The 27,028-nt window shown below is 31.6% G+C and overlaps 1 protein-coding gene across 2 annotated transcripts in view; it reads right to left on the bottom strand.

The window, feature by feature from the left end:
• Positions 1-26,307, bottom strand: part of LOC129803953 (nuclear transcription factor Y subunit beta) — a 40,204-nt gene extending 13,897 nt beyond the window's left edge. The window contains exons 1-3 of one of the 2 annotated variants that reach the window (XM_055850849.1): positions 25,905-26,307; positions 25,677-25,800; positions 9,326-9,514 (exon numbers count right to left, since the gene is read on the bottom strand). In XM_055850849.1, coding sequence (XP_055706824.1) covers positions 9,326-9,514; positions 25,677-25,769 — 282 coding nt within the window. In that variant the 5' untranslated portion in view covers positions 25,770-25,800; positions 25,905-26,307. The remainder of the gene's footprint in view (positions 1-9,325; positions 9,515-25,676; positions 25,801-25,904) is intronic. The other variant, XM_055850848.1, reaches the window with a different exon arrangement.
• Positions 26,308-27,028: the final 721 nt, after the last annotated feature.

The following is a 27,028-nucleotide window of genomic DNA, read 5'->3' as shown; positions in this document are numbered from 1 at the left end:
TCGTATTTATTTATGGAATAATTGACCTATTAATGTTAGATCATACGCTAAATATTATAGCAAAAATAAATAAATTGAATAAATAACTCTACCGGTCGAATTGAGGAACCGGTCAACTTGAGGGCACTTTCCCTTAGATCCTGAATCTTTGAAATAATTTCTTTGTTTTTGTTTGAAGTATTTAGCTAAATTGGACTCAATTCAGAAAATAATAATAAAAAAAAGTAGAAGGAAAATTTCTATTTTTTTATTTTTTCGTGATCATGAAATTTCAATTGTTATAATAGTTTCTATATTATTAAATCATTTAAAAGGAATTTAATCAATAATAAAAATTATTTATGATTTTGAAATGAGAAATTTGCGAATAGTAAATTAAGAAATGCAGAAGAAAATGGTTACTTTAAAAAATTATTTTTATTTCAAATAATTTTTTTTTGCAATTTTTTCTCTTTTATTAAATTATTAAAATTAAAATCTTAATGTTAATAATTCAAAATTAAATAATTTTAAACTCGATTTTGATTTCAGAATTAAGGCTTTTTTGCCTAATATTTCACAATCAATTTTTTTAATCTTAAGCGCAATAAAAAGCAAAAATGATTTTAGAATTCATACCTAATTAAATAGAAAAAAAATATCAAATTTTGAAATTATCCTTTAATTTAAGATAAATTTTTAAGGTTTTTATATTTTGAATCGTCCCTTAAGGGCTGATTAGTAGGCATTCTTTAATCAAGATTTCTTAAATTTCTTTAAATTATTTCTTTAATTTTAAAGCTAGTTATGAAAATCTTTCAACCTTTCAGAATACTATAAATTATAAGGCTAGCTTTATTGTTATTTCATTTTAATTGGAATAGGAAATCTTTGTCATTTTTAACATTTAACTTAATTTAAGCTTTCTTGGTTTCAGAATTGAAAGGTCGATTTGGTTTTAATAGGAAATGTCTAGCAAAATTGAAAAAAATGTTACAAGATTAGAGTCAGTATTTCTTAGCAGAAAATTAATTTGATAAATTGGTAATTCTAAAGGAAATTGGCAATTCCATCTTGGTAATACACAAGCATACAATTTTGATTCCCACAATTTTTAATATGAGAAACAAACAAACATTATGAATCAATGAAAGTTAATTTATGATAAAAAAAAACTTCATATTCGGACCATAATTATAATTATTAAAGAAGTACATTAAATTAATTATGGTTTTTATCACGAAAAGAACCAAGAAAGAAACTTATTCTCGATCATTACAAGACGGTTGCAGTAATTTACTTTAGACTTTTTTTATTTATTTTTTAATTCATAGAGAGAGAGAATTATTTACAGTTTATTTTCCAATTTGTTTTGATGTTGTGAAACAAGTGATTAGCAAATTATAATCAACACCGCTTTGCTAACCCGAGCAATATTAAGGAATAACAACATATCAATCACAAATGCATAAAATTTATTCAATTTGACATGTTTTCATATTTCCTTAAATTTTTTATAAATTTTTGTGTAGTTTTATTTTTAATTCGTGTTTATGGGCGTTTACAGGAGACATAGAAATTTTGTACAGATGCACAATTAATTTGCTATGAGGGGGTAAAATTTAATTTAACCACACTCTATAATTAAATTTAAGTGTATAATGTTGAATTATCGAGTTTTATGCCTCGTAAGCATCTCTCACGATCTCACCGAATCATTTGCGTGAATGTTGTGCCTCAAAAACCAAGAAGAGACACAGATTGATAGAGAAAAAAAACTCTGTGGCTTTTGTGAAAATATACATTGAATAGTAATCAGAAAATTACACACTGAAAGTCAACATATTAGATGGAAAAATCCAACGAATCGTCATGGAGATTGATCCAGCTCTTACTGGCTTATTTAGATAACATCTCATGTGTTTAGCATCTCTCGCTGCTGGAATCTGATTGTTTTGCGAACCTACGCCCTATAGCTAAACGAAGCGGAAATTTCATTCAATTTCCAGTGGTATATTTCGCGAAATCCGTATATTAAACAAAAACTTCTTCTGTCAAAGTGACAGTAAGAATGGATTATGTTGTTCGCTTGAATTATAGTGTAAGGATGAAAGTTCTCTACAATTCAAGCTTTGATTTTTTGTGCTACATCATAGATCTTTAATCAGAAAAAATTACTAATTGGCTTTAAATATTTATTATAAAAAATTCTTCTATCAAAAAATTATTACTAAAAGTGAAATGCATCAGAAATCATGAAGTAACAAAGTTCTTCCAATAGAATGATATTGATAAGTCTATGATAGATCGCCCAAGAGCACCTCTACGCAATGTGGATCCTGTTTTCGTCATCTCTGATTTTTTAGGCAAAGGTGGTGGCTTTTATTACATTTTTTCACATGTGACAATATGTCAGCCTGTGAATAATGATGGTTAGCGAGAGAACCCTGACTGGAATACCGATTGAATGGTGCCGATCAGTCATAATAATCGGCTGATCGGCGCCGATCAATATCCATGATCGCCTGCCGAACAGTTACCATGATCGGCTGATCGGCGACGATCAATATCCATGATTGCCTATGCAGATCAGTTACCAAGATTGACGCCGATCAATATCCATGAACGCCTGCTGATCAGTAACCATGATCGGCTGATCGGCGCCGATCAATATCCATGATTGCCTATGCAGATCAGTTACCAAGATTGACGCCGATCAATATCCATGAACGCCTGCTGATCAGTAACCATGATCGGCTGATCGGCGCCGATCAATATCCATGATCACCTGTCAATCAGTTACTATGATTGGCGCCGATCAATATCCATGAATGTCTGCAGACCAGTAAGCATTATCGGCTGATCGGCGCTGATCAATATCCATGTACACCTACAGATCAGTTACTACGATCGGCTGATCAATATCCCATGAACGTTTGCAAATCAATCACCATAATCAGCTTATCGGAGTCTATCAATATGGGGATCGCCTGCTGATTAGTTACCATGATTAGCATCAATCAATATCCTTGAAAGCCTGCTAATTAGTAACCATGATCGGCCGATCTGTGCCGATCAATATCCATGATCGCCAGCTGATTAGTTACCGTGATCGGCTGATCATTATCTATGAACAGATGTAAAATCTGCATCTGTTCATCAGCTGATCGGCGCCAATCAATATTCATGATCGCCTGCCGAACAGTTACCATGATCGGCTGATCGGCGCCGATCAATATACATGATCGCCTGATTGGCAGCTATAATAAACTCAGGAATCTTTCTATCAAAGAGATCACAATCTTACCTACTTACACTACGAGATCCCTAGAAAAAAGCAAAATACAGCTTTTCGAAAATGACTAGAAAAGCATATTACTGCGCGAACTCCACGGAGAGAGCAGTATATAATCCCTCGATATTTTCACCCCCCCCCTCCCCCAAATTTCCACCTTCCACCCCCCGGAGATCACTTTTCTTAACGTTTCAGAGGATTTCTGAGAAATGTCGTCACGCAGTTTGTCCGTCTGTCCGTCCGGCTGTTGCCAACTCTAGAGGCCAAACGGTGAGAGATAGCGACTTGTAACCTTCGGGGAACCACCCCCCCTCCCCCATAAGTCGACCCAAGGATCGTTAACCTGCCCCTCATTTTCCTCCAAAACCATGTTTTATGGGATTACTTGAAAACGCGTCGTGCGATTTTTTTTCATTTTTGGATATGTTTTAGAGATTACCCAGGCGGACCCAGGTTAAAAAGACACTAGAGAGCGCATTTATCTAGCGAATGGGGTCATGCTTGGGCTCGTTGGAAAGGTCTTGGAATTTCCTATAAAACTGAACAGGTTCCAATCGATTCCGAACTGGTAATGAACCGTTTCATAGTCGATAACTAATTTTTATCCGAAAATCGATACTTTTAAAACAATTTTGGAGGATCTTTTAAAAGATATATGAATCGGTTCAAATCGGTTGAGAACCGGTAAATGGTAAATGATGCAAAAGTACTGAGAAATATAGAATCTAGGTCATGAGTTCGAGCATTTCGCAAAGCCTGGGACGCTTTGCCACCCCTTTTTCGTTAAGATAGAAAAAAAATAATTTGGGATAGGGTACATGTCCTAATTCAAAACCATTTCCAAACACTTTAACTTTGACAGAAGATTCAGCACATTAGTTCATATTTTTTCTGAAGAGAATTACATAAATTTGCTCCTTGACTCTTCTAGAATGTTACTGTTTAGTGAAAATTCTTTAGATATAATTTGAAAACTTCTTAAATACAAGAAAAATACGCGAGCGTAAAATTCTTCTATTGGAAACAAATTAATACAAATGGAGACAAGGGAAAGTTTCTAATTGGAGACAAACAGTGTAACTGAAACCGCGACGAAAGGCTTCCAAAACCTTATTGAGTTGCTCCTGAGTGCAGGATTTGTTCTTATTCCTGGTCTTTTCTCTTTTCCCATCTAAAGCAATAAGAAAATCTCTCCAAAAAATCGTATTACCGGGGTTTCCTATTGAAGCATTTGCAGACACTTCAGAAAAACCCTTTTTGTTCATGAAATAGGCAATTATTTCATTTCAAAACTTCACGTACCGTTAACAATAAAGATTAGCACTTAATTTAACCAAAATTAGCCCGAAATATGACATAAATGTTAAACAAAACGAATAAACAACAGTCACCTCATTGTGTTTTTCATTGGAAAACATGGTGGGTCGATGAAAAATTCGATGGTGAAAAGGTACACTTTTAATATTTCTGAGAAATTAACAAATTAAAATTTGTGAATATGAATGGATTTTCGCTTCATTTGGAGCAAAATTAACTAAATAATGAAACTGTGATATAGAAAATATATAAATATAATAATTTAGTACAGTATTTATCATGAAAACGCTGACGTTTCCATTTGGAGTAGCGAAAAATTTCCATTTGGAGAAGGTTTTGAATTAGCTTAATTTACCCTAAAGAGATAAATTTCTATTAAAGTGCAACTTCTCGAAGTACTTTGCTATTGGTCCCCAAAGAGCTGCTCGTCTTTTCTCAATGCCGGTAAAACTCATACTTATGTAAAATATTCTATTCTACATAAGCTCTATAGCAAGAGTTGTGTGATCTTTCTCAATTTATTATTGATGTGTGAATGTTTTCGCTGAATCTTCTCCGTTTGTGCTGTATTTCATTTAAAAGGTCAACGTGACCTCAACAACCTCTCGAAATTGCAAATACATTCGGATTACAAAAAAAAAGAGTTAAAACGAAAGGGAGAAAAAATTCTCTGTGTCTATTCAACTATTAACTCAATTACTATGTAATGAACGTATCTGAAAATGAGAATCTCTCGTGTTTTCATGAATTCTTATTCCACAAATTGTTATGAAGTGATCATTCAAAATTTAATTACAAAATAACCATGTTGGCATGAGATTTTTTTGCGATCATCATTCTCACTTTCCATTCAAGATTCTTTCTTTTTGATTTTGTAACTTTGTCCGGTTTCTATAAATAATTATTTTGCGGGGGAAATGTGTTACTAATTTCCTGTAAATTTAATATGGAATTAATTTGTCATGATTGACACCTAAATCAACAAGGCATAAGTGTTACTCATTACAAATTTTTGGGGACAATACTCAGAAAAAAAAAGAAATACAAGAACTTTCCGTACTTATGAATATTTAATTTTGATCTTTGGAGTTTTAACTCGAAATTTGACTCACCACAAATGTTTTTAAAAATGTCATCAGGAAAATATTTGCAGACACGTGTGAGGAATAATATTACAAACATTCATTTTACGACGAAGTTAAAACTTTTTGATGATGCTATAATACAAGCAATTTAGCTTTTTTTGGCAAGTATTCATTAGCTGACTTTCCTTTCAGTTATCGTTTTCATACATCATCATTTTACAGAATGACTTGGAAAATTTTTATCAAATATTGCAAAAATTCGATTTGAAAAATGATTTTGCGGTTTTTCTTCCTTAATCGTATAACAATTTAAGAATCTATACGAAAATGGCTGTTCTTTTTTTTATTTTTATCACTGTTGAGTAAAAAATGGACTTCCTGAAAGCTTTGGAAGCTTTCAAGTTCTACAAAATCAAAGAACACGATAAGATTTTAATGCATTATTCTCGTTGTTTCGCAATTTTTTTGAGTTTAACAATTATTTAAATTGCATAATTTTCCAACAATATAATTCATCGGTTGCATTGAGAATTATTATTGCCGTATCTGAATTTATTTCATTTATTTAGTATCCGTATTTGATAAAAACGTTGTCTATTGCATAAAATTCTAGTACAAAAGAAATCCAGATATGACAACCGGTGATATAAAAGCGACGAATTATTTAATAGTATTTAAAACATACTTTGTGTTTTTTTTTATTTTGAAACAAATAATGCCTTAGACAGTCTAACGGCTTAAGCCGAGAGATGGCTTAGTGGAAAAATCTACTTATAATTTCGTTTATAATTACGTTAAGCCATCTCTCGTCTTAAGTCGTAAGTATGTCCAGCACATAATGTTGGAACGAAGAAAAGGTACTGTTTTATGAAAAATTAAAAACAAATAAAATTAATTGAATGTCGAATTTGCATTTAAAATTTTTCTTTGTTATTGTTTCAAGATATTATACTAGTTAACATTTTTTTCAATCTTAAAAAACAGATATTAGAAAAATCTTTTTCGATTTTTATTCTAAAATATGTTGGAAAATCAAATCTAGTTTTCTATACAGGTTTAACTCTTTCGTCTCTTTTGGGACTGTTTTGGGACCCAAAGAAGCATATGCATTTTCTATGAAAAACAATGTTTTTTAATTATTCAGAACTGATAAAAATCCTATTCTTGTGGATGATTACAACTATAAGGATGTCCAAATGTAAGATATTTTTTGTAGGACCTCAATTAATTCTTGAGCTTAGATACTTTTGATTAAAAATTGTGAAATTGGCTTGCAGCATATGCTGCGGTCCGGAAAGAGTTAAGTTTGCCTTGCCTTATGTTTAATTTCTTTGATTTTCTTTCTTCTTCACCCAAAAGTAATTTTAAGTCATATCCTGTTTTAATTGTTATGCATAATTAAATTTGTTATTTTTAAATATTTAATATTTTGTAGAGATATACTGCGACATAAGAAAACTATCAGTTTTAATTGTAGGAGAGAACCCATATGAATCCCGCCCAAAAAAATTAGTCACGCCTCTTCTGAGACATGTCCATAGTTTGAAAATTTTGTAAATTATTAAACAGTGTTTTCTAAGATCTCTAATCTTAAGCTTATATTTTCGACATATAAGCCTAATCTTAAGCCTATATTTTCAAAAATTTTTCTGGTTTATTATGTACTTATCTATCTGATATAATAATATTAATATTTTTTCGAGGGCGTGACTATTCAATGCAAACTCAAGTTTGAAATAATCAAACCCCACCCATGGATTAAAAATTCCTCTTTAATGTTCTTAAGATAAGCGCTTAAAAAATTAATATTAGAAAAGAAACCTAAATCTTTGTTGGTTAAGTTCTAAAGTGGGCGTGTCTTAAAATTAGTCTGGAAATCAATACGCGAATTTCAGTCTAAAGTCTTGATTTCTTTGACCTTAATTGTATCTCACAAGATCATCATCCATCAATCAATCTTAAAATTAGTTTTTTGCTGAGCTTCCTTTTATAATACATGCAAGCCTGAATTTTTTTGTTTTATTTAAGCGAAAAACTTTTTGAAGATACGTATATGATATGTTTTGAAGATTTGAATATACGTATCAAGTCAAATTATGCTTCTCCTTATTTTTTTAAATTATATTATCTATTTGATTAAAGATAAATTTAATTATTAAATATAATTATTTTTTTACTTATTTTGCTGATCAAAAAAAATTAGTGATTTTTTATTGACAAGAGAATGGTAAGAAAATTAATCCTGTTAAATCCATCAGGGAATCTCAAGTCAATCTCGTCTCAAATCTTGGTCGTCAGAGGTTTCTGCAGAACCCGCAGCGTTCTTCCAAAAAGTCTACACAGAATTTCCTGTGGGGGAATTCCTATAAATGCCTATAGGGGGATTACGAAATGCTCGTGAATCGTATAACCCACAAAGATGTTCGTAAAAGTTTGTACTTTTTTCACAAACATTGTTCGTAACATGATCATTTGACAAACATTTTTTGTACTTTTACAAATATTTGTTTGTAAATGCTCGTAAACACACAAAAAAATGTTCGTAAAATTCTCTCTTTTGTTCGTAAATGTTTGTTTTCCTGTCGAACATTTTACGAACATTTACAAACAAATGACAAATTTTTACGAACATTTTTTGTGTGTTTACGAACATTTACGAACAAATGTTTGTAAAAGTACAAAAAATGTTCGTCAAATGATCATGTTACGAACAATTTTTGTGAAAAAATACAAACTTTTACGAACTTGTTTGTGGGTTACACGATTCACGAGCATTTCGTAACTCCTCCATAGGAATTCACAAGCATTTACGAACATTTTTACAAAATATTTTTTTCTGTGTACTGTCTACGACGTCTACGACGATCCAACATGGACTAACTCTGAATACTGAACTAGGAACGTTATTAAGAGAAATCGGTGCCGTTCCAAAGTGATATTGTGATGTCAATTCAAACATCAACGGGGGTTTAAACAATTAGGAAGCTATAGTGCTAACAATATGCCATGAACATGATTAACATGATTATTCCTTAAATGCACGTGTCCTAAAATTATTTTTTGTTGAGCTTCTTTCGTATCTCATTAAGCCTTTCCATACTTAGCAAGTGCTTCATTTTCTTCAACGATAAAATCTAAATTAAAAATTTTAATTGTATTCCGCATGAATTTTTCAAAATAGTAAAACAGTGTCTCAAAAATAATGGTTTACGATGCTTTTAGAGTTATATTGTGGTTTTAAGTTTGGGAAATTTCCCCATATGATTCACTTTTGAGCTAAATCCCGTGATATACTTGAATTCTTTGACTTTTTGGATGATCGTGCAGCAATCTCTTTTGCTATCACTTTCCTAAAAATGGTCGTAGCTGCAGATTCAACAATCTCTTTGGCTAAAGATCGCAAATTTCGCAAGAGAAAGAAACACTTTTGGCGCACAATCTCATGAGAGTATCTTTTGGATTTCTCCCTGAAGATCACTCATTAATCCACGAAAAGCCGTGATCATGTCATTTTTGCTATATTTAAATCGACAAATGGAAATTTCATGAAAGAGTCCAGAGAGATTATCTCAAAAATTTTTTTGTTGGTACAATTTCGTGAAGATCTTGTGTGGATTGGGATGGTAAATGGAAGGTGGATGTTACTTACTTGGAGTGTTTCCAGCATAAGTTCCTTCTCAAGTACTGAGTCCAGTGTCTGCATTTGGTCACACGAAGCCTTCGCTTGAAGGTAAGCGGAGGCCAGCACGAAGAATCCGATGATGAAAGACGATGCAATTACCGTCATTGCAATAATTTTTGCAATTTGAACAGAGCTGGACTGGCGCATTTTGTATGCCTGCAATAGAAAATGAGACACATCATTACTTTCTATTCAATACTCAAACGTCTTTTTTTTTGTATCTTGTGCACTATCATTAATTTTACTTTATATTCTATTTTTACTCTCACTCAATGTTATTAATTTTCTTTCAATTTATTGCTCTCTTTTTCTAAATCGACCCAATGCATCTCTCCACATTATGGTTTTTCTTTTCAACCTCCATTCAGAAACTTGTAATATTGGATTGAGAGAAAATCAAGCCACAACACCTCTTTTTCCGGAATAAGATGAAATCAGCAAAAAATATTAAATATACTGTGCCTACAGATGTGACCCTTATTCCATTTTCTTGCAAAGAGTTGAAAAAAAGTGTTGAACGGTTCTTTATGCTAAATCATCTTCCGCAAGAATAGCATGAAAATCTTTAAGAATTTCCCACCATCTAATGACCATTTTCATTTGAAGCTCACAGAAAAACCTCCGGAGACATTTATTGTATGTAAAAATTGCCTTAAAATGTCTGTGTGAATATAAAATGAATAAATTTCCAGTAGAGGTACACTCTCAAAAAAACGAGGTCAAATTAGAATGGATTGTTTTGTATGTAACATCCATACACAGCAACAAATACACGGCTGAAAATTTCTGCAGGGTGATCACGATGAGATTTTCCATGGAGGAAATGGGAAAATTATTCATCAGCTAGCTAATATTTCTCGTGACTTTCATGTATTTGATTCTGGTTCTTCTTTGAATGACCTCCAAAGATCGGGGAAGTCCAGAGTTCAGCAAATTGTTGACGAATGCATTTAACGCGTTTTGGTTTAAGAACAACTAAGAATACTTACATAGTAAATTGTGCTAATTCTAAACTTGTGAGATTTTTGGAAAAAAAATTGAAGGTGAAAATGTTAATTTGGGCATCATTTGTCAAAAATATATGCCACACTGTGAGGTACTAAACACAATGACATATGATGGCCACGCCTACAATACAGACATGTCAAAAATAACTGTCATGTTACTTGTTATAATCCGTAGGATACAATTTTTTAATAAAACAAATAGTTTTTGCAACAATTCAATCAGCAAAAATTTAATTAATTTTGAATGGTTGCATAGAGTTGTCACTTTTAAATAAAAACAATCTTCAGTAATAAAACCTAAAAACCACAAAAAGTACAAGCAATATTTAGCCAATTTGTTTCGCACTTTGAACAGCAAATACACATGTACAAATTTAATGATCTAAAAATCATTTTAATCACAAATTAATAAGCTTCAGTAATTTTACAAGAAAACAAGCAAAAAGTTGTGTCACTACGGGGCCATTAATCTTAGCTGTCAAGCTTAATTGACAGATTATGTCACTTGTTTAAATTTGTAAATATTTGTCATTTGTTCAAGTGACAATATTAATAACTTTCATAAAGAAAGAAATAGTTTTTAGTACAATATTTTGTAAATAATTATGACCAGCGCACAATAACTTTTGTTTGTAAACATGTTTTCAAAATTTCCTATGAGAATGAGCGAGATGACTAGATCTAGATCTCATTCACTCTCATTGAAATGTCAAAAACATGTTTACTAAACAAAAGTTATTGTGCGTTGAGCATTATTCAAAATGGTGGTTTGTGTTATTGTTCAATTTCAGTATTTTATATGCGACTAATACACATATTTCAGAATTTAAATATAAAAAATAGAGATTAAGTTAAATAGTGTTCAAATTAAAGGGAACTTAAGTAAGTTTATCATATCCAATAGTCGAATAGTTGAATTTTTCTATTTCACGAGACTTAAATTATTAAATAGATTAAATCTCATAAAATATTAGTTCTATCGAATTCTTTAAGATTAAAGCTTTGAGTATTTTCAAATCTGGCCAATCAAGGAATGCGATGGTACTCAAATATTTTATGGACTCAAATATTTAATTTTTCATAACAATTTAATTATATACTTTTTTTAGAATTGATGCAGTGAGTGCGGCCATTTATCGAGAACTGCAGAAGATTGAACAGTAATTTAGATATACCTTTAGATCTCATCTTTAGATCTACAAACCTCTTTGATCAGCAAAATTTCATGAAATCAAAATTCAACATCTCTTTCTTTCTCAAATGTTTCGAGTATGTCTATCCCATTCCTTCGCACTCAAAATTCGATTGAATTAAATTTCATTTGTTGTGTCGTCCAAAAGAAAAAAGAAGAAGAGCGCGAAAGAGTAGGACTGTCATATGTAAAACGCTTGAGAAAGAAACGCATGACAGTTTTAATTTCATGAATCGTGATAAAAAAAAACTGTTGAAGGCTTATGGCTCCGGTACACCTTATACCCAACGCACAATAATTTTTGTTTGCAAACATGTTTTCACAATTTACTGTGAGAGTGTGCGAGATGACTAGATCTACGTTTCATTCACACTCACTCAAATGTTAAAAATATGTTTACAAAACAAAAGTTATTGTGCGCTGGGCATTATATTTCGGTAAAATTTCGTGAAATCGAAATTCGCGTCCTTTTCTTTCTCAAAATATTTGCCTAAGTCTATCCCACTCTTTCGGGCTCAAAATTGAAATAAACTAAATTTAATTTGGTGTGATTTTCAAGAGAAGAAGAAGAGTGGGAAAGAGTAGGATAGCCATATTAAAAAAGGATATGAATTTTGACTTTATGAAATTCTCCTGATCTAAAAGGTCTGCCGGAGCCATAATCGAATTTAAAATTCTATACAATAAATTCTAATGCATGAAAATAGTAAAATATCACTGAACTGCATAGTAAAAAATTGTGTGAGAAATAAAGTTGTGTATTTGAAAAGTTGTGTAAATTCACAAGCAATATGGTTGTAAATTGTAAAATTACTATCATAGTGGTGGTACGATACTAACATAATGCTAGTAAAATTATGTATTGTGTAAGGAAATTTATGTATTGGAAAATTTGTGTGAGAACTGTCAAAATTCCATTGTTTACTTTTGCAATTTTTCTAAGATTTCAGATAGATTTTGCATTTTTAACTGCCTAATTGTCTTCTGGAATCATTCATTGGATTCTTAAAATGTGCCTCAGTCGTGAAAAATTAGGAATAATTATGTAATAACAGAAAACAGAGGAAGCATCATGTAAATTAGAAAAATTGACGATGCAACTCTTGGCCATTTGCTGAAGAGAAGTAAGCAAGTCGGTAGCGCAGGCAGAAAACACGAGACCATCAACGCAAAGATTATGGGTTCAAGTCTCAGACTCTCTTATTTTTTTTCCTTTTTTTTTATTTTCTTCTTTTTTTTCTTAGTTTAATACCGAGACATATCACAGATAATACAAATAAACCGAACAAAATTGCTCTACAATCAAAATTATAGACAGGAAGCCATTTTATAAAATTGAAAATACACAACTTTGCCAATACACAACATTTCCAATACACAAAATTTACAACCATAGCGCTCGTGCAAAAATTACCAATCGTAGTGGTTGTAAATTTTTTTACTGTGTGTATAAACGAGCAGAAAAAAATAAAAATAAGCGGTAATAAAAAATTAAAAGCAGTGAAATTATCATCTGAATTTTGAAAAAGAAAAAAGAAAATTCTTAATTACACCCCATGTAACACAGAGCTTACTGATTGACAGAACAACCTTATAAGGATGTCATTACTGCTTATCTACTGACCTGTTGAAGCCTGACTAGCAAAATTTAAGTAAGTAATACGTCAGGTCACGATATTAATTATGACTACCTAAAATTTACCTCATTACGACGTAATGACACAAGGTGATTTACATATAGTAATTAAGAAGTCATAAATACGTAGGGCTATGACCTCCGCCATTTTGTGATTGAGTATATTACTTAAGCAGGACGTAATTTTGACGTCATTATTACTCATACTCCACGCATTACACTTCGAGATTTTCAACCTTCATTCTAGAAAAAATAAGTGAATTATCAGAAATTTGAGTTTATACAGATATTTTGTTGCGTTAATCAAAATTCGTGGCCTAATTTCTCCTTATTTATCTATCTCCTAATGAATTTCTTTTTTTTTATTAGCGTGGTCAGAAGTGTAGTCGGAATTACGTAATAATTAGGTAGCACCATTTTGAGACATTTACTTCAACATTACCTAATCTCTACCTACATTTGGCGTAATTACGACGTCGCTATTACCAACGCTCATTGCAATTTGCAATCGCAATTCAGGAAAAAATTGTGAAAATATGGGAAATCAGGACATACAGAGAAAGTTTGTGTTCCTAAGCAAAGCCCCTATCCGTTTTTCCACCCTAATATTTCATCGCTTTTTCTTTTTTAAAAATTCTTTGAGAAAAATCATTACGTCAGTCCTTAGTCCGTCTTACTTAATCTCGACGTCGGGATTTTTGACAGCTCGATACGCTTTGCACCTCAACAAGGTGACAGCAGAGTTTTCAAGAACCCATTAAAAATTGTTTGTGTTCATAACCTCAAAATTCAACCAGTGCAGTGTATCCGGGAGTGAAACCAGCATAATGAGCCGACTCTACAAGATATGCCGAGCATGAAACACTGGCGATAGTAGAGGAAACAGCGATGTTGACGAAGTGAGTGGAAGAGGGTAGTTTCTGGAATTTTCTAAACTTCACGGGAAAGTAAACAAATTTCCCCACTAAATCATAAGTCAAAAGAATACTTTGGATATTCGTCAGACAGATCTCACATAGGTCCATAGGAGAAAAGTGGACATTGTGTCAGACAATCAAAAGTTAATTCTGCTGTAATAATTTCAGGATTAATACTAAATTTCATACAAATACTTTAAAATTCAAAAGAAAGAAATCAAACGCAAAAAAAACAGATAGGCGAATATGGAAAAAAATCAAATGCAGATTTAAAAAATAATCAATTCTCTTATTGTAAAACTTTTGTGACAATTCTGAAGTTCATAAATAATTTTTATAAAGATTTATTAAAACTTTTTTGTGGTTTCTGTGCAAATTTTTTGACAATTTTTTGAAATCGTCGAAATGAAGTTTCACAGATTTTATCAACAAAAAGTAAAAGTAAATTATCTTTTTAAGGACATGGATAATACCTCATGACCTCTAAGACTAAGAGTGATATATTTTCTTGCAATATTTTCACGTAAATTTTTCATTTACTTTAAGAAAAGAAAACTGAATGAAATGCTAACAAGAAATTCGTGAAGAAAAACAAGAAAATAAGTAAATTTAATAAATTTTTGACCCTCCGTTCCTCTATTTAACAATTATAGATCTTTTATTATTTCATTTTATTGTATGAATTTCATATTTACATGTCTTCGAAACTATTTTCATGCTACGAAATCTATTAATGCACTGGACGAACGTTTTGGTCAAGGAGGTGGCATATATTTTTTTTTATCGTTTTTGGAAACTTTTCCGCAAAACATTTTAAATACATATCACATTTTCGCTATTTTAGTATCACTTTTAGCATCTGAGAGCAAGGTAGAAACCCTCAAACAATGGATTACAGTTTTTCATATAATAATACTGATTGTTTCAAGTGGAACTTTTGACAAATGACGTATGATTTTGGAGAAAATTAAGGAGAAAGTTTGAAACACTCGAATTCAAACAATTTTCGCTTTGTGCAAGTTCACATACTAGCTGTTTTAAGGCTGTTTCTTCTGTACTTTCGAATTTCGGTGTTCGTGACACTTCAGTCGTCATTAATGTGAACCCCACGCCATTTTCCCTTCAACTGCGAACATAAGATACCCATTCTCCCTGTGTCACGCCGTAAATATTTACAGTGAAAAGACCGTAATCTAGAACGCATTCCTTAAGTGTTCAAAGGGTACGTTCGTTATAGAAAACAGTGTAAACTTTTGCTGCAAAAGCGATTTTTTGTGTAGATTTGTGGAATTTCAGGATAGTTTCAATCGCAATTTTATTTAAAAGAAAAAGTAGTTTTCATGAACTTGCTCACTCTTGTGTAACTCGTCGGTTTAAACAAACTTTCGAACTTCCAACGGGTTTTTAGGTTAGTTATCTCTGACATACATTCGAATCAGTACAGAAAAACCCTCAACCGCACTGCAGAAAACTCTTAAATCGGACAGGTTAATTACTGAACATCGGGCATATGGGATATTAACAACATCATATCATAACTCCAAATGCATTTAAATCTGTAGTGCTGCAGTTTTGAAACCATTTAAGACCAAAGACCTATATTTTCTATTTTTACCATTTTTACTGAGTTGCAAGTTTGTATTATTTCTTAAAAGTTTTCTGAAAATTAGTTACACTTTTGATAAGAAATTTATTTAATAAATTTCTTATCAAATTTTTAAATTTAAATTTTTTAAATTTCTTTATTTAATAAGTATTATTAAAATACTATTATTTAAAGAAGATATTTTTTTAAATCTAGTATGTCACAAAATTTATTTTACTATATTAAAACATATTGCATTTTCTAATAGAATTGTCGTACGACATTCGTAGGATTTGTCCGATTTCCTTTTCTTATAGGGTGTCCACCATTGACTTTATGCTCAAAATGTTGGAAGACAAAAATAATTCTTATTTTAGACAATAACAGCAAGGTTTTCAGCATTAATTTTGTGTTTACATGATATTACAAGAATGTAAGATTTGTTTGGAAGCGTTTCGGAATTTTCCAAAAACAATAATTTTTTAATATGCAAAATATAATGATTAAAATGATTTTTTATAGAATGGGGTGTAACTATATGAATTTTCAATGAAAACTCTAACGGTAACCAGTCTTTGCATTTTCACTAACATATAAAGAATCTATAAAATTTTGCGATATTGTATTGGCGTATTGGGACTTGGAAAATATTTTCTCCATATCTGAGGTGATTATTTGTAGCGCCACCACTTTGGGGACATCAGCGCCACACAGTATTATTATTCGAAATAGAATTTTCTAAATTTCCCCTTACAAAAATAGCCAACTTCACTTCATAACGCTGGGGAAACAGGCCAGATTCCAGGTCGGCATTACTTAATTACGACCACAGTTGTCATTACGTAATTACCTCGTCATTAAGTAATTACAAGGTGGAGGCGCTTGCACGTTTTTAGTAATCTGACCAGATTTTGACCAGTATCTGACTAGGTCAACAAGTAGTGCCGACCACATTATTAAGTCATGCTGATCTGTTTTGGTTACATGGGACCTACAAACTGTATTTTTGATATGTTAATCAAATAAATTATAGGGAGTTCCGTATTAAATGACAACGAATTGAATGATTTTCGCATCACTCCTTATATAAATTAGAGGAGTTAACTCATTTTGAAAAAAAATTAAGGTGTGAACAAAACAAATTTATTTCTTTTTTTAAACTAATTTTTATAAAGATTTGATTTTTTACTGACAATTTTAATATTTTATGCCCATCTTTAATTATCTACTGATGGTTTTTATTATTTTTCTAAACTCCTAATTTGCTTTTTTTCCAAAATATACTTGATAATAAACAAACTAAGACTAAAAGGTGTTAGGGTAAGTGTACCCAATTCCGGCCAGCTTTCAATTTCGGCCACTTATCTTGTTCCTCAAATTACCATGAATTTTTAGTTTCTGCATCTTCTAGACTTAGAGATTATACAATGCAAGAAATAGCAAAACATATCGTTCTGACGAACGAGATGACGTGAAAAAGACTTTGGAAGAATTCTAGAAAGGCAAGAAACTATGAGAATGGAGGTGGCCGACTGGCCGAAATATGATACCAAAGCTATTTCTACAATTTTAATCATTTTAAAATGTATTAAGAATGATCTTAGAGAAAATAAAGACAATAAACTGTCTACAAAGTTCCAAGCAATAGTCTTTAAAAAAAGTACCAAAAAAAATTCAACTTGTATTAAAAATATTACATTTCAAACTTAAGACTTTGGCGCTTGCATTTAACTGTGCCGAAATTTGGTACAGTTACCCTATGTATTTTTTGAATCTGTGTGACTTTTGGTTAATTACACGTTATTTGTTGTTCAAAATAGAATATTTTACTGAGTTAAAATGTTTATTAATTAAAGGCTTCTACAGGAGAAATTTCTTTAAAAAATGCCTTTTTAACGAAAATTTCCCCTATCCTTGTAAGCACAAACGTCAATTTTTTTTAAAAACAGGCAATTTTTTACGAAAATTGCTTCTAGTGTGTAGACACCATAACTGAATACTGAACATAATCTATAAAAAATGACTACAACCCTGCAGTATGTATTTAACTGATCCCAATTTGCTTCCAATTAATAAGGAAAAAATTGTGTCACGATTTGTCTAACAGCTATCAAACTGACACTTTATTTCATTAAATGCAAATTTTTGTGTAGAAGTTTTTCTCAATATTAATAATAAATTAATTTATTTATACACTTAATATTTTGCATAAACAACTAAACGGTCTTAATAACTTTAGATTAAAATCTGGATTGACTGTATCATACTTCATGATCAAAAGTCAAATTGACAGCTGTTGCCAATTTTCAAAATAACGATTTTTTGCAGGCCACTTATTAATTCTTTTCCGAGAATACCAATTAATTGTGTGCAATCAATTGCTTAAAATGGCAAATTTCTCTGTAAAAAAACGGTGAAATCTCTTTGCAAAAAGAAAGAAAGTCGGTGACACCCTCTGCAGCTGAAATCACGTGCAATTGCTGACAAAAAAAGGTTGTTGAACATAGAAAAAACACCAACATGGAAATGTCCAATGGCAATATCCATCAGTCAACAGGTCGAAAAATGTTGATTTTCAGAAAGAGATTAAATGCTAAAAAACGCGATGAAACATCCGCAATTTTGTATTCTCTTTTTTTCACGTTTTCTGTCTCTCATATTGCGATCATCAATAGTGCATCATCAACATTTGTATGCTAAAAACTTGAGCTGATGGCACGATAAATAAAAATTTTCGTTTTTGACGGAAAATAAAACTTGTTTTCTACTGTATTACCTTTGGGACTTTTTTTTCTGTGAGCGTGTCCAAGAGTGGATTTTTTTTTCAATTTTCTTAATTTTCTCTCAAGGAGAAATAGAAATAAAATAAAATTGTTTTCATCAGAATCACCTTGGAGGAAAATTAACGAGATCTCTTTGAGCTTGTGACTCTAAAAATTTACCAATTCATACAAGTTCTAATGACGCTAATAAACTTATCATTGTGTTTCTTCAATTTCTACGTTGCTTCTTGCTTCTTAATAATTTTTTTTAGGCATAATGGTTAAATGGATAGAGATAAAAAGCGTGCTTCTAATGACTAGATTCGAAGGTAATTGCACTTTTGGGGAGGGACAAAAAAGTCTTACCTCGCTCCCAAAAAAAAGCTTGTAATATACAAAGAAACATGAAAGGTTTTTAGTGACTTCGGGAGAAAGAATATTGAGTCACTGTACAAATAAATAAACATTTGGAGAAGAAAAGAGTTGTAAATGCGAATTTACATACAAAAGCTTGAAGAAGGAAATTCGGGTCGAGTTCGTTTCTTCACTCCAATTGATGTCTCTTTGGTGATTTACCTCCTTAGACCTTTCAATAAATTTTCCTCTGTCTCAATTGATGAAAATCTCTAAATCTAGCAAATTTTTCCCGCCGTTGGGCAAAAAAATACCAACATTTTCCCACCGAAGAAAAAATGCAAATGAGAAATTGCATAATGTGCAAAAGTTGAGCTGGAATTTTGTGTTCTTCTTCATGTTTTTGCTGGTCGTGGTAATTTATGTAAAAACAGGAAGAAGGAAATTACCATTGATATCGGAAATGTTAGATAAATATTCTTCACTATTTTCACACACAAACGACTCATTTTTTTTTGTTAAATTTCAGAGATATAACACAGTGCATTTGGTATTTTCCTCTGCTTATTTTTCTCACTAGCAAAAGCATTAATTTTTCATCGTTTGACTCCTGTGTCTAACTAATTAAGCTCGCGCACACACCTATTGAGTTTGGTGCTCTTTTCTTCTCCAAACCCATTATCATTTGAAATAAATACACATAGCAAAAAAAATAATGTCGAAAACAATGACTGAATACATTTGATTGTTGAATTGTTTTCTCGCCTCCGTGGTAAGGGAAGAAGTTATAAAAAAAAAACAAATGAAAAAAAATGAAACTCACAAACTTTCCATCGAGCCAAAGCAACTAAACTATCTTGCACATTTGCACGTTAAAGAGCCCTCTCCTAAATTGATGAATGGCGCAATTAGTAAAAAAAAATATCGGGGAGAAATCATTTGGATTTTTTGCAGCAAGATGCATCAGAGACGTGCATTCACTTTGGCAAGCTCATTGCATAATCCTTCCATATTAATCCTCTTCGTGGAGTCGAGATGGCAAAATTCTGCTAGATACTTTAGAAAGATGCACAAGAGCTATGGATCATTTCAAAATCCAATACATTCACTGAAAAAATGTTTCTCAGAAATTGTGCTGGTAATTTGAATTTGGAATTCATCGACAAATCGACTTATCGACATTTTTAGATTAGTTTTATAGCACATTTAAGGGATCTCTTTATAGCAAATCCATAAAGAAGGAATTACATATCAACACTACATTGTTTATTGCAATCATATACTTTCAGCATTTCGTATTTACCGGGAAATAATTTTTGTAATTGCTATTATGATCCATTAATTGAAGTAATTCGTTTAACACGATAAATTAAGTGAATGCTTAATTATAACTTATGCAAAAGTTTTATATAACATTTTCAGGGAAGAAAAGTTGACTGATTTCAAATGAAATTTTCTTATGAATGCTATATAACTAAGTAATAGTACTATACTAAAATCAAAGTCATTCAATGATTCTTGCAAATTTCACTCAAAGCATTTCGTTTAAAAAAGCTAATTAACCTGCAGTCGTTTTGAAGTGAATGGAATGATACATTTTGTCTCAAAATTTGCAGCTTTTATGGTTAAAAATTATTTCAATTGGCAGCTGATATAAAAATTAAAAGAACATTATAATTTACAAAGTAACGTGGCACAGGAAACTTTCTAACACAAAACGTACAAACAGTCTTCTTTTTTATCTATGTTTGACATTGAAATATGATGACCATTTTCCATTTGGAAAATTACGACGTATTCAGATGAACGATATTGTTTAAAAATAAAATGTGAACAGTGTGAAAATACAGTAGAGCCTCGCTATAGTCCATATTTGGTTCGAGATTTGACACTTGGGTCGCACAGTCCATGTCATTTTTTTAAAATTATAAACGACTTTTAGTATTGAAATTGTTCGACGGCTTCCACTTTCTTTTGCAATTGTGGTACTTGTCCTCGCTCTCTTCATTATGGATCACAATTATCACAACTACGGAATAGTTTGCCAAAAATATTAAAATAATTATGACAACATTTCATGTCGCGTACTAAAAAACATAACCTAACTTAAAATCAGTGTTTTGAAATCAACGGTCGATAAATTGTGGACTATAGAGCGATGGCCTATAGCGGGGCTCTACTGTATTGTCAAAAGCATAAAAAAGAATTAATAGCTTTAGAAAATCTTTTGAATTTTTGTTAATTATTCTGACTTTTGAAAAAAAAAGTTTTGAGAATTTGAAATTGAGAAAACAGTCCTAACGTTATGTTAGTGTCATAGTAGGAATCAGTGGTAGCCAAAATCCCGAAAACTAAAATTACAAGCAAAAATCCCAAAGTTAAAATCCCGAAAGGTCACAATTCTAAAAGAGTCGAAATTATACGGAAGATATAATATGGAATAATTTCCCAAAACACAGAAAATTGGCTTCAGCAAGAGTGAGTTCAATTGTGGGAGTAGCTCTGACACTTTCATTAAGAATTCGGGATTTTGGGCTTCGGAATTTTGTTCGGGACAAATTTAGGATATTTTCAAACCAAAAATCGTTTCGAATTTCGTATAATGATGCACCTACAGTAGAGTCTCGCTATAGTCCATATTTGGTTTCAAATTTGACACTTGGGTCGCACTATAGTCCATGTAATTTTTTAAAATTATCAACGATTTTTAGTATTGAAATTGCTCGACGGCTTCCACTTTCTTTGCGATTGTGATACTTGTCCTTGCTCTCTTCATTGTGGATCACAATTATCACAACTACTTAATAAAGTTTGCCAAAAATATTAAAAGAATTATGCATGTCGCATACTAAAAAACATAACCTAACTTAAAATCAGTGTTTTGAAATCAACGATCGATAAATTGTGGACTATTATAGAGCGATGGCCTATAGCGAGACTCTACTGTATATTCTTATGCGAAATTTACTGCTCTACAACATTGCCTAAGGCCTTTTTCCTCTATCTCGAGAAGAAATGTACTTTTCGAAGCAATTTCTAAAAATCGATTTTATGGAGATTTTCAAAACTGCTGAGGCAAATTTTGTTAGGCTTCGGATAATTTATGAGCTTTTGCTAATAAAAAAAATATCAAGTTGAGTTATTTTTGTAGGAAATTTATTTCCCTACAGCTTTGTCACAGACCATTTCTCTGTATCTTAACGAAAAGTGTCATTTAATTAAGTTAGGAGATATTAATAAATTCTGTAAGGGCCTCGACAGACCTGAGGATTAGTCGAGAGACGGCTTAGCGTAATTATATTCGAAATAATGATTAAACTACATATCCATAATTTTCCACTAAGTCGTCTCTCGGCTTAACTCATAAGTGTGTCTAGGGCATAGATCAAATATTCCAAAAATATGGCAATTTTATAATTTTTATTTTTCATAGCCCTTTCTCGAATTTCTCAAAACACTGGACATTTAAGAAGTTTCATGAAGTCCATGTATAATAAAAATCTCAAGCTTCAGTCTTTTTTTATTTTGAAATATGTTGAATATTGAAATTTTCGATATGACAAATTTTACCCAGTCTCCCCTAACCTAAGAATTAATATAAGATAATAGAATCAAACAAAATTATAGGAATAAGTAAGGAGATTTAACTATACATGTTTAAATCGTCAAATCACTGGAGATATAAAAATTGTGCTATAAAGGTAATTGCTATAAAAATATATATCCAATTATTCTTACACTCATAATTTTTTGTTTCCTAATTTCTTTTTAAATGTTTGCATTAACTTTGCAAAAAGTGATTTTGATTTTTATAGCAAATAATGAGAACCATCAACTAATTATAATATTTTATTCTGGGAATGAAAGTAAAGCTTCTAACGATGCCATATTATTTTTTATGATTCTTTCTTATAAAATCCTATTAAATCGATCACTTATTTTTTTATTATGGTACAGTTATGCCACAAAAGCAATTGTATCACCTTACGAGGAGCTTCAAAAATTTGCTATAAAATCGGAATAAGATTATTAATTACATCACCACTTGTATTCTTTTCTCTCTGTAAGTCAATACAATTGAAAAAGGGAGAAGTGGTGATGCAATTAATAATCTTATACCGATTTTTATAGCAAAATATTTGTAGCTCCGCTTTTCAGTTTTTTTTTTAATAATTTTCATGGCTAAAAGTTCTTAAATTGGAACACAGAGATTGTATGTTAATGAGTTTCTATATTTAGATCTATCTTACACACAACTTTTCGATATCTGGTTAACTGGAGTGAAAAGGGTGAACTGGGTGAAAATAACATATGCAAAATTCGTTATCCGGATGACTTTTTGAATTATTTTAACAGTTTTTTATATTTTGCACCCTTTTGATTTTGTTTTTTTTTTTAAATTAAAATTGTAAATTCTGAGAAAGATCAATGGTCAAGAAATATAAAAAAAAAACATTTTCATAGAATTTCACAAAAAATTTGCACGCTATGCACAGTAGACTCTCGCTCAATCGTCTCTTTCAATCGGGCGAAAAATTTTGTTGACAACTTTCATGTTTAAGGTGAAGCAAATTTGCTCAAATTCGCTGTATAATAAGGTGGGGTAACTGGATCGTTTTCCGAAGGGCGCTACTTAAGCGCTTGTTTTTGGACTGATGAAATTCTTTTTTACTTCTTCTAAATCCATAGAATAATTCACTGTTTCATTCAGAAACATAAATGTAAAAAAAATTATCAAAAATAATTAAGAAAATTTATAAAATAATGATAATACTGAAATAAGTCAGCACTGGGTCGCCTTTTCGCTAATTCACTTTTAATTAAACCTTTGGATTTAAAATACTTTTTCACAAGGAAAAAAACAATAAATGTTTTCAATCAACCAGCTGTCATTAGCGAAAATATCACTGCTAGAACATTTTTAGTGAAGAACCCTGCTGGCACAAGATTGAAATGAGTCGATTACACTCACTTATTTAATGGATAAAAATATTATTTTTGCTTTTTCTCAAACTTGAATAATTATATTATGTTACTTGTAGTGACTATTACGGAAATAAAAATAAAAATATTATTTTAAGTGGATTAGTCATAAACGATCCAGATAGCGAAGCGCCCGGATTAGCACACTTGACTGTATTTCCTCTTATTTTATCATGATTCTTTATAATTGAGCGCTTTTTGTGGAATTTACAATGACTTTGACGTCCAAATCTATCGATAATTTGGATGACATGCCCCAAATGCCCAATTCAGAGAGAGTCTACTGTACATTCATTTCACAATAATGTAAAATTTTAAACAAATCAACAGTCGAATGTTTGACAATTGTTATCCGGATTATTTCGATATCGGATATCAAAAAGTTGTATTTTTCAAAATTTATTTTTCAGTAGCAGCTCAAATTAGTTCTATACTACTCGGCATAATATCACTGCAATTTTTGCTTCTTTATAATGTACTATAATCCAGAAATATCCAATTAAATCCAGTATTTATGGCAGAAATATTCAACGATGAGTTGCTTCTTCAAATAACCTTTTACGAGCAATAAATATAAAATTTCCTTTCAACAATAAAACATTTTATCGCCTCAAGAAGACTTATCAACTTTTGTTTAAATTACACTTGATTGCGATACTTCCAAGCATTCGCAGATTTTGTAATTCCAAATTTTGAAATTAGCTTTTGAATTAAATTTTATGGCAAACCGGTATAGCGAAATTAAATTAACCGTTAGGCGGCCATTACACTTTACATGAATCTGACAGATTTAGTGACTTGTGATTAGTTTTTAGTTTCGAATACTACAGATTTATGTTTCTGCCTGGGGGATTTTAAGTTTTTCTTTGATATTGGTGCTCAACGCAATCAATTGGTTGTTTCTGGTGTTTTCTTTCTCTAATTTAGTCTCTCGAAAATTTCCAGTCGTGCCTTTAACGCACAAGGTTGATGAATAACCTCCAGTTTCAGAAATCTGTGCCTCTCTCAGAATTCAATGATCCGCCGAGAAAGGAACTTATATTGGATGCTGTTCTTGAGACTATGAGTGATGATCTTTTGATGTTGGAATAAAAATTTCCGTGGTTTATTGATAGAATTCTAACCATAAAGCACCACAAAATGCATTTGCATCGAAATGACTCGGCTGTATACGGTTCATTGGGGAATTTTGCGATGTTCTCAAATTGACCAATTTATTGCTGGGGTAATACGTGTACGCGTTGGTCGATTGAGGTTTTCATTTTGTTAAACCATGTAGAAATATTAAAAGATCTCTTTTGAGACTTTCAATGAGACATTGCGATTTCTTCTAACTTTCCTTTCTGTCTTTTCTCTCTATCTTCTTTTTTCAAAGCTTCATTAACTCATATGTATAGAGAAAAAGTGTACTGTGCACGTACATAGATGAGATATTTATATAGAAAAAGTGAAAGTTGAATGCATTTTACTTATACAACGAATAATAATATGAAAGCAATCGCGAGAAAAAGATCTCCGGAGCTCGATGCTCCAAGATTGGTCATGAGGTTGAAGATGGGATTGGTGAAGATGAGCTCTCTCTCTCCTCCATTGAATCGCAGTAAAAACACAATAATAATTAAATTGCGCTTTTTACCTTCGCGCCCAATAAATTTTCATCTATTTTGCCTGCTATTTCAAATGGTTACAGCCATGTTTTGAGGCTGGTTTTTTTTCTTCATCTCTCAATGATGCAATAATTCACGGTTATGCAATTTTATAGGAGAAACAAACACACTAAATCAACAATTGAGGGGTGAAGGGAGACAAAATTGCATTATAGAAAATTGGAGGAAATGGAAAAGTAGGTAGAAAATGACAGTAATTTTTTTGATTTACTCACTGGTGGAGCCTCTGAGGCGGTGCTATAAACTTCACTGGCCGCATATTCTGGCTTCATTTGGACTGTTGCAATGGATTCTGGGTCCTTTTCCATAATTTACCCCTTTCTCTGCCAACACTAAACACTAAAGATCAAGAAAACGTTCAAAAAGTCCTTTTAGATACGAGACTTTACCGGTTGTTATTTCGCAAACACCTACACATGCAACAAACTTCACACTGCACTTACCGAAACTTGCTATAAAAATATTTTAGATGAAAATTTTGAGCCAAATTTTTGCACTTTCTGCTTTCTGCCGCAACAGAATCACCCAGATAATTTATTTTGGAGAAATGTAAACCACGGAACTTACACGTCTCGAATGCTAAACAGTCGAGAAGCGTCTGAACTGGAAACTCTCAACAGTTTCAACTCCGAAAGACACTCTCCCGCTTTTCTTTCGATTTCGCGATGGGGAGGGAGAACCTCCCGCCACTTTTAGTGTGTAAATATTTCGGCATAATTTTCTCTGTATTGACACGCACACGATCAAAAAGTTACTTGCGCATGTGCCATGGGCTTTTCACTATCGTATTTTTCTTCCAATTCTGGATAATTTGAATTTAATAGCCATTGCTTCTGTCTCCTCCACAACAAAATGCACAGAAAATTACCAATTTGACCACTGACCAGAAATTGGTTGATTTTGTCTTTCAGAGAAATTTCTAATATTTAATTATTTTGGTGAAAGAAGTACTTGGAGTTGGTCAAAAGCTTCCCACCCAATATGGCTCTCAAGAAAACGACAAAGGAATGATTTTTTTGTGTGCACTTTCGAATTTTAGTGCAAAACAAAAAGACTTTTCACAAAAAAGATCTCGTAGCCTTTTTCCGAAAGTGCTTAAAATAAATGCTTTTTAGTTATGGATCTAATTGAATTTGTGAATAAATTGAATCCCACACTTGTACAAATTTAAATTTAAAGGAAGAAATTAAATTATAAGCGCATTTCAGATATACCATAAAATTATGGGAATATTATGGGAAAAATTAATTTCAGATTACGTACCGCGCATTGATTGACAAAAAGGCTGTGTGAATGTCAAGAGACGTCCGGACCCTATAAAAACTTTAAAGAAGAAGATAAACAAAAAAAAATTTCGTGTATGTAAATTTTAAGAAACAAAAACACCTGATGAAAATTGTCCTAAAATTTCGGGCATGCAAAGAATATTTTTCAGTATGATAGTAAAGTATGATTAATATTTTATGAGAAGGGAAATATGAATGAGAAAAAATTAATAAGAAAATTGAAACAACAAATCCAAATTATTATTTCTATTCTGTCTGAAGTGCATTATAAGGGTAGGATT

This window comes from Phlebotomus papatasi, chromosome 2 (genome assembly GCF_024763615.1).
Source record: "Phlebotomus papatasi isolate M1 chromosome 2, Ppap_2.1, whole genome shotgun sequence".
NCBI classification, from domain to species: domain Eukaryota; kingdom Metazoa; phylum Arthropoda; class Insecta; order Diptera; family Psychodidae; genus Phlebotomus; species Phlebotomus papatasi.
Note: the sequence above shows the minus strand (reverse complement) of the source record. Positions and strands in the feature narration are given on the sequence as shown.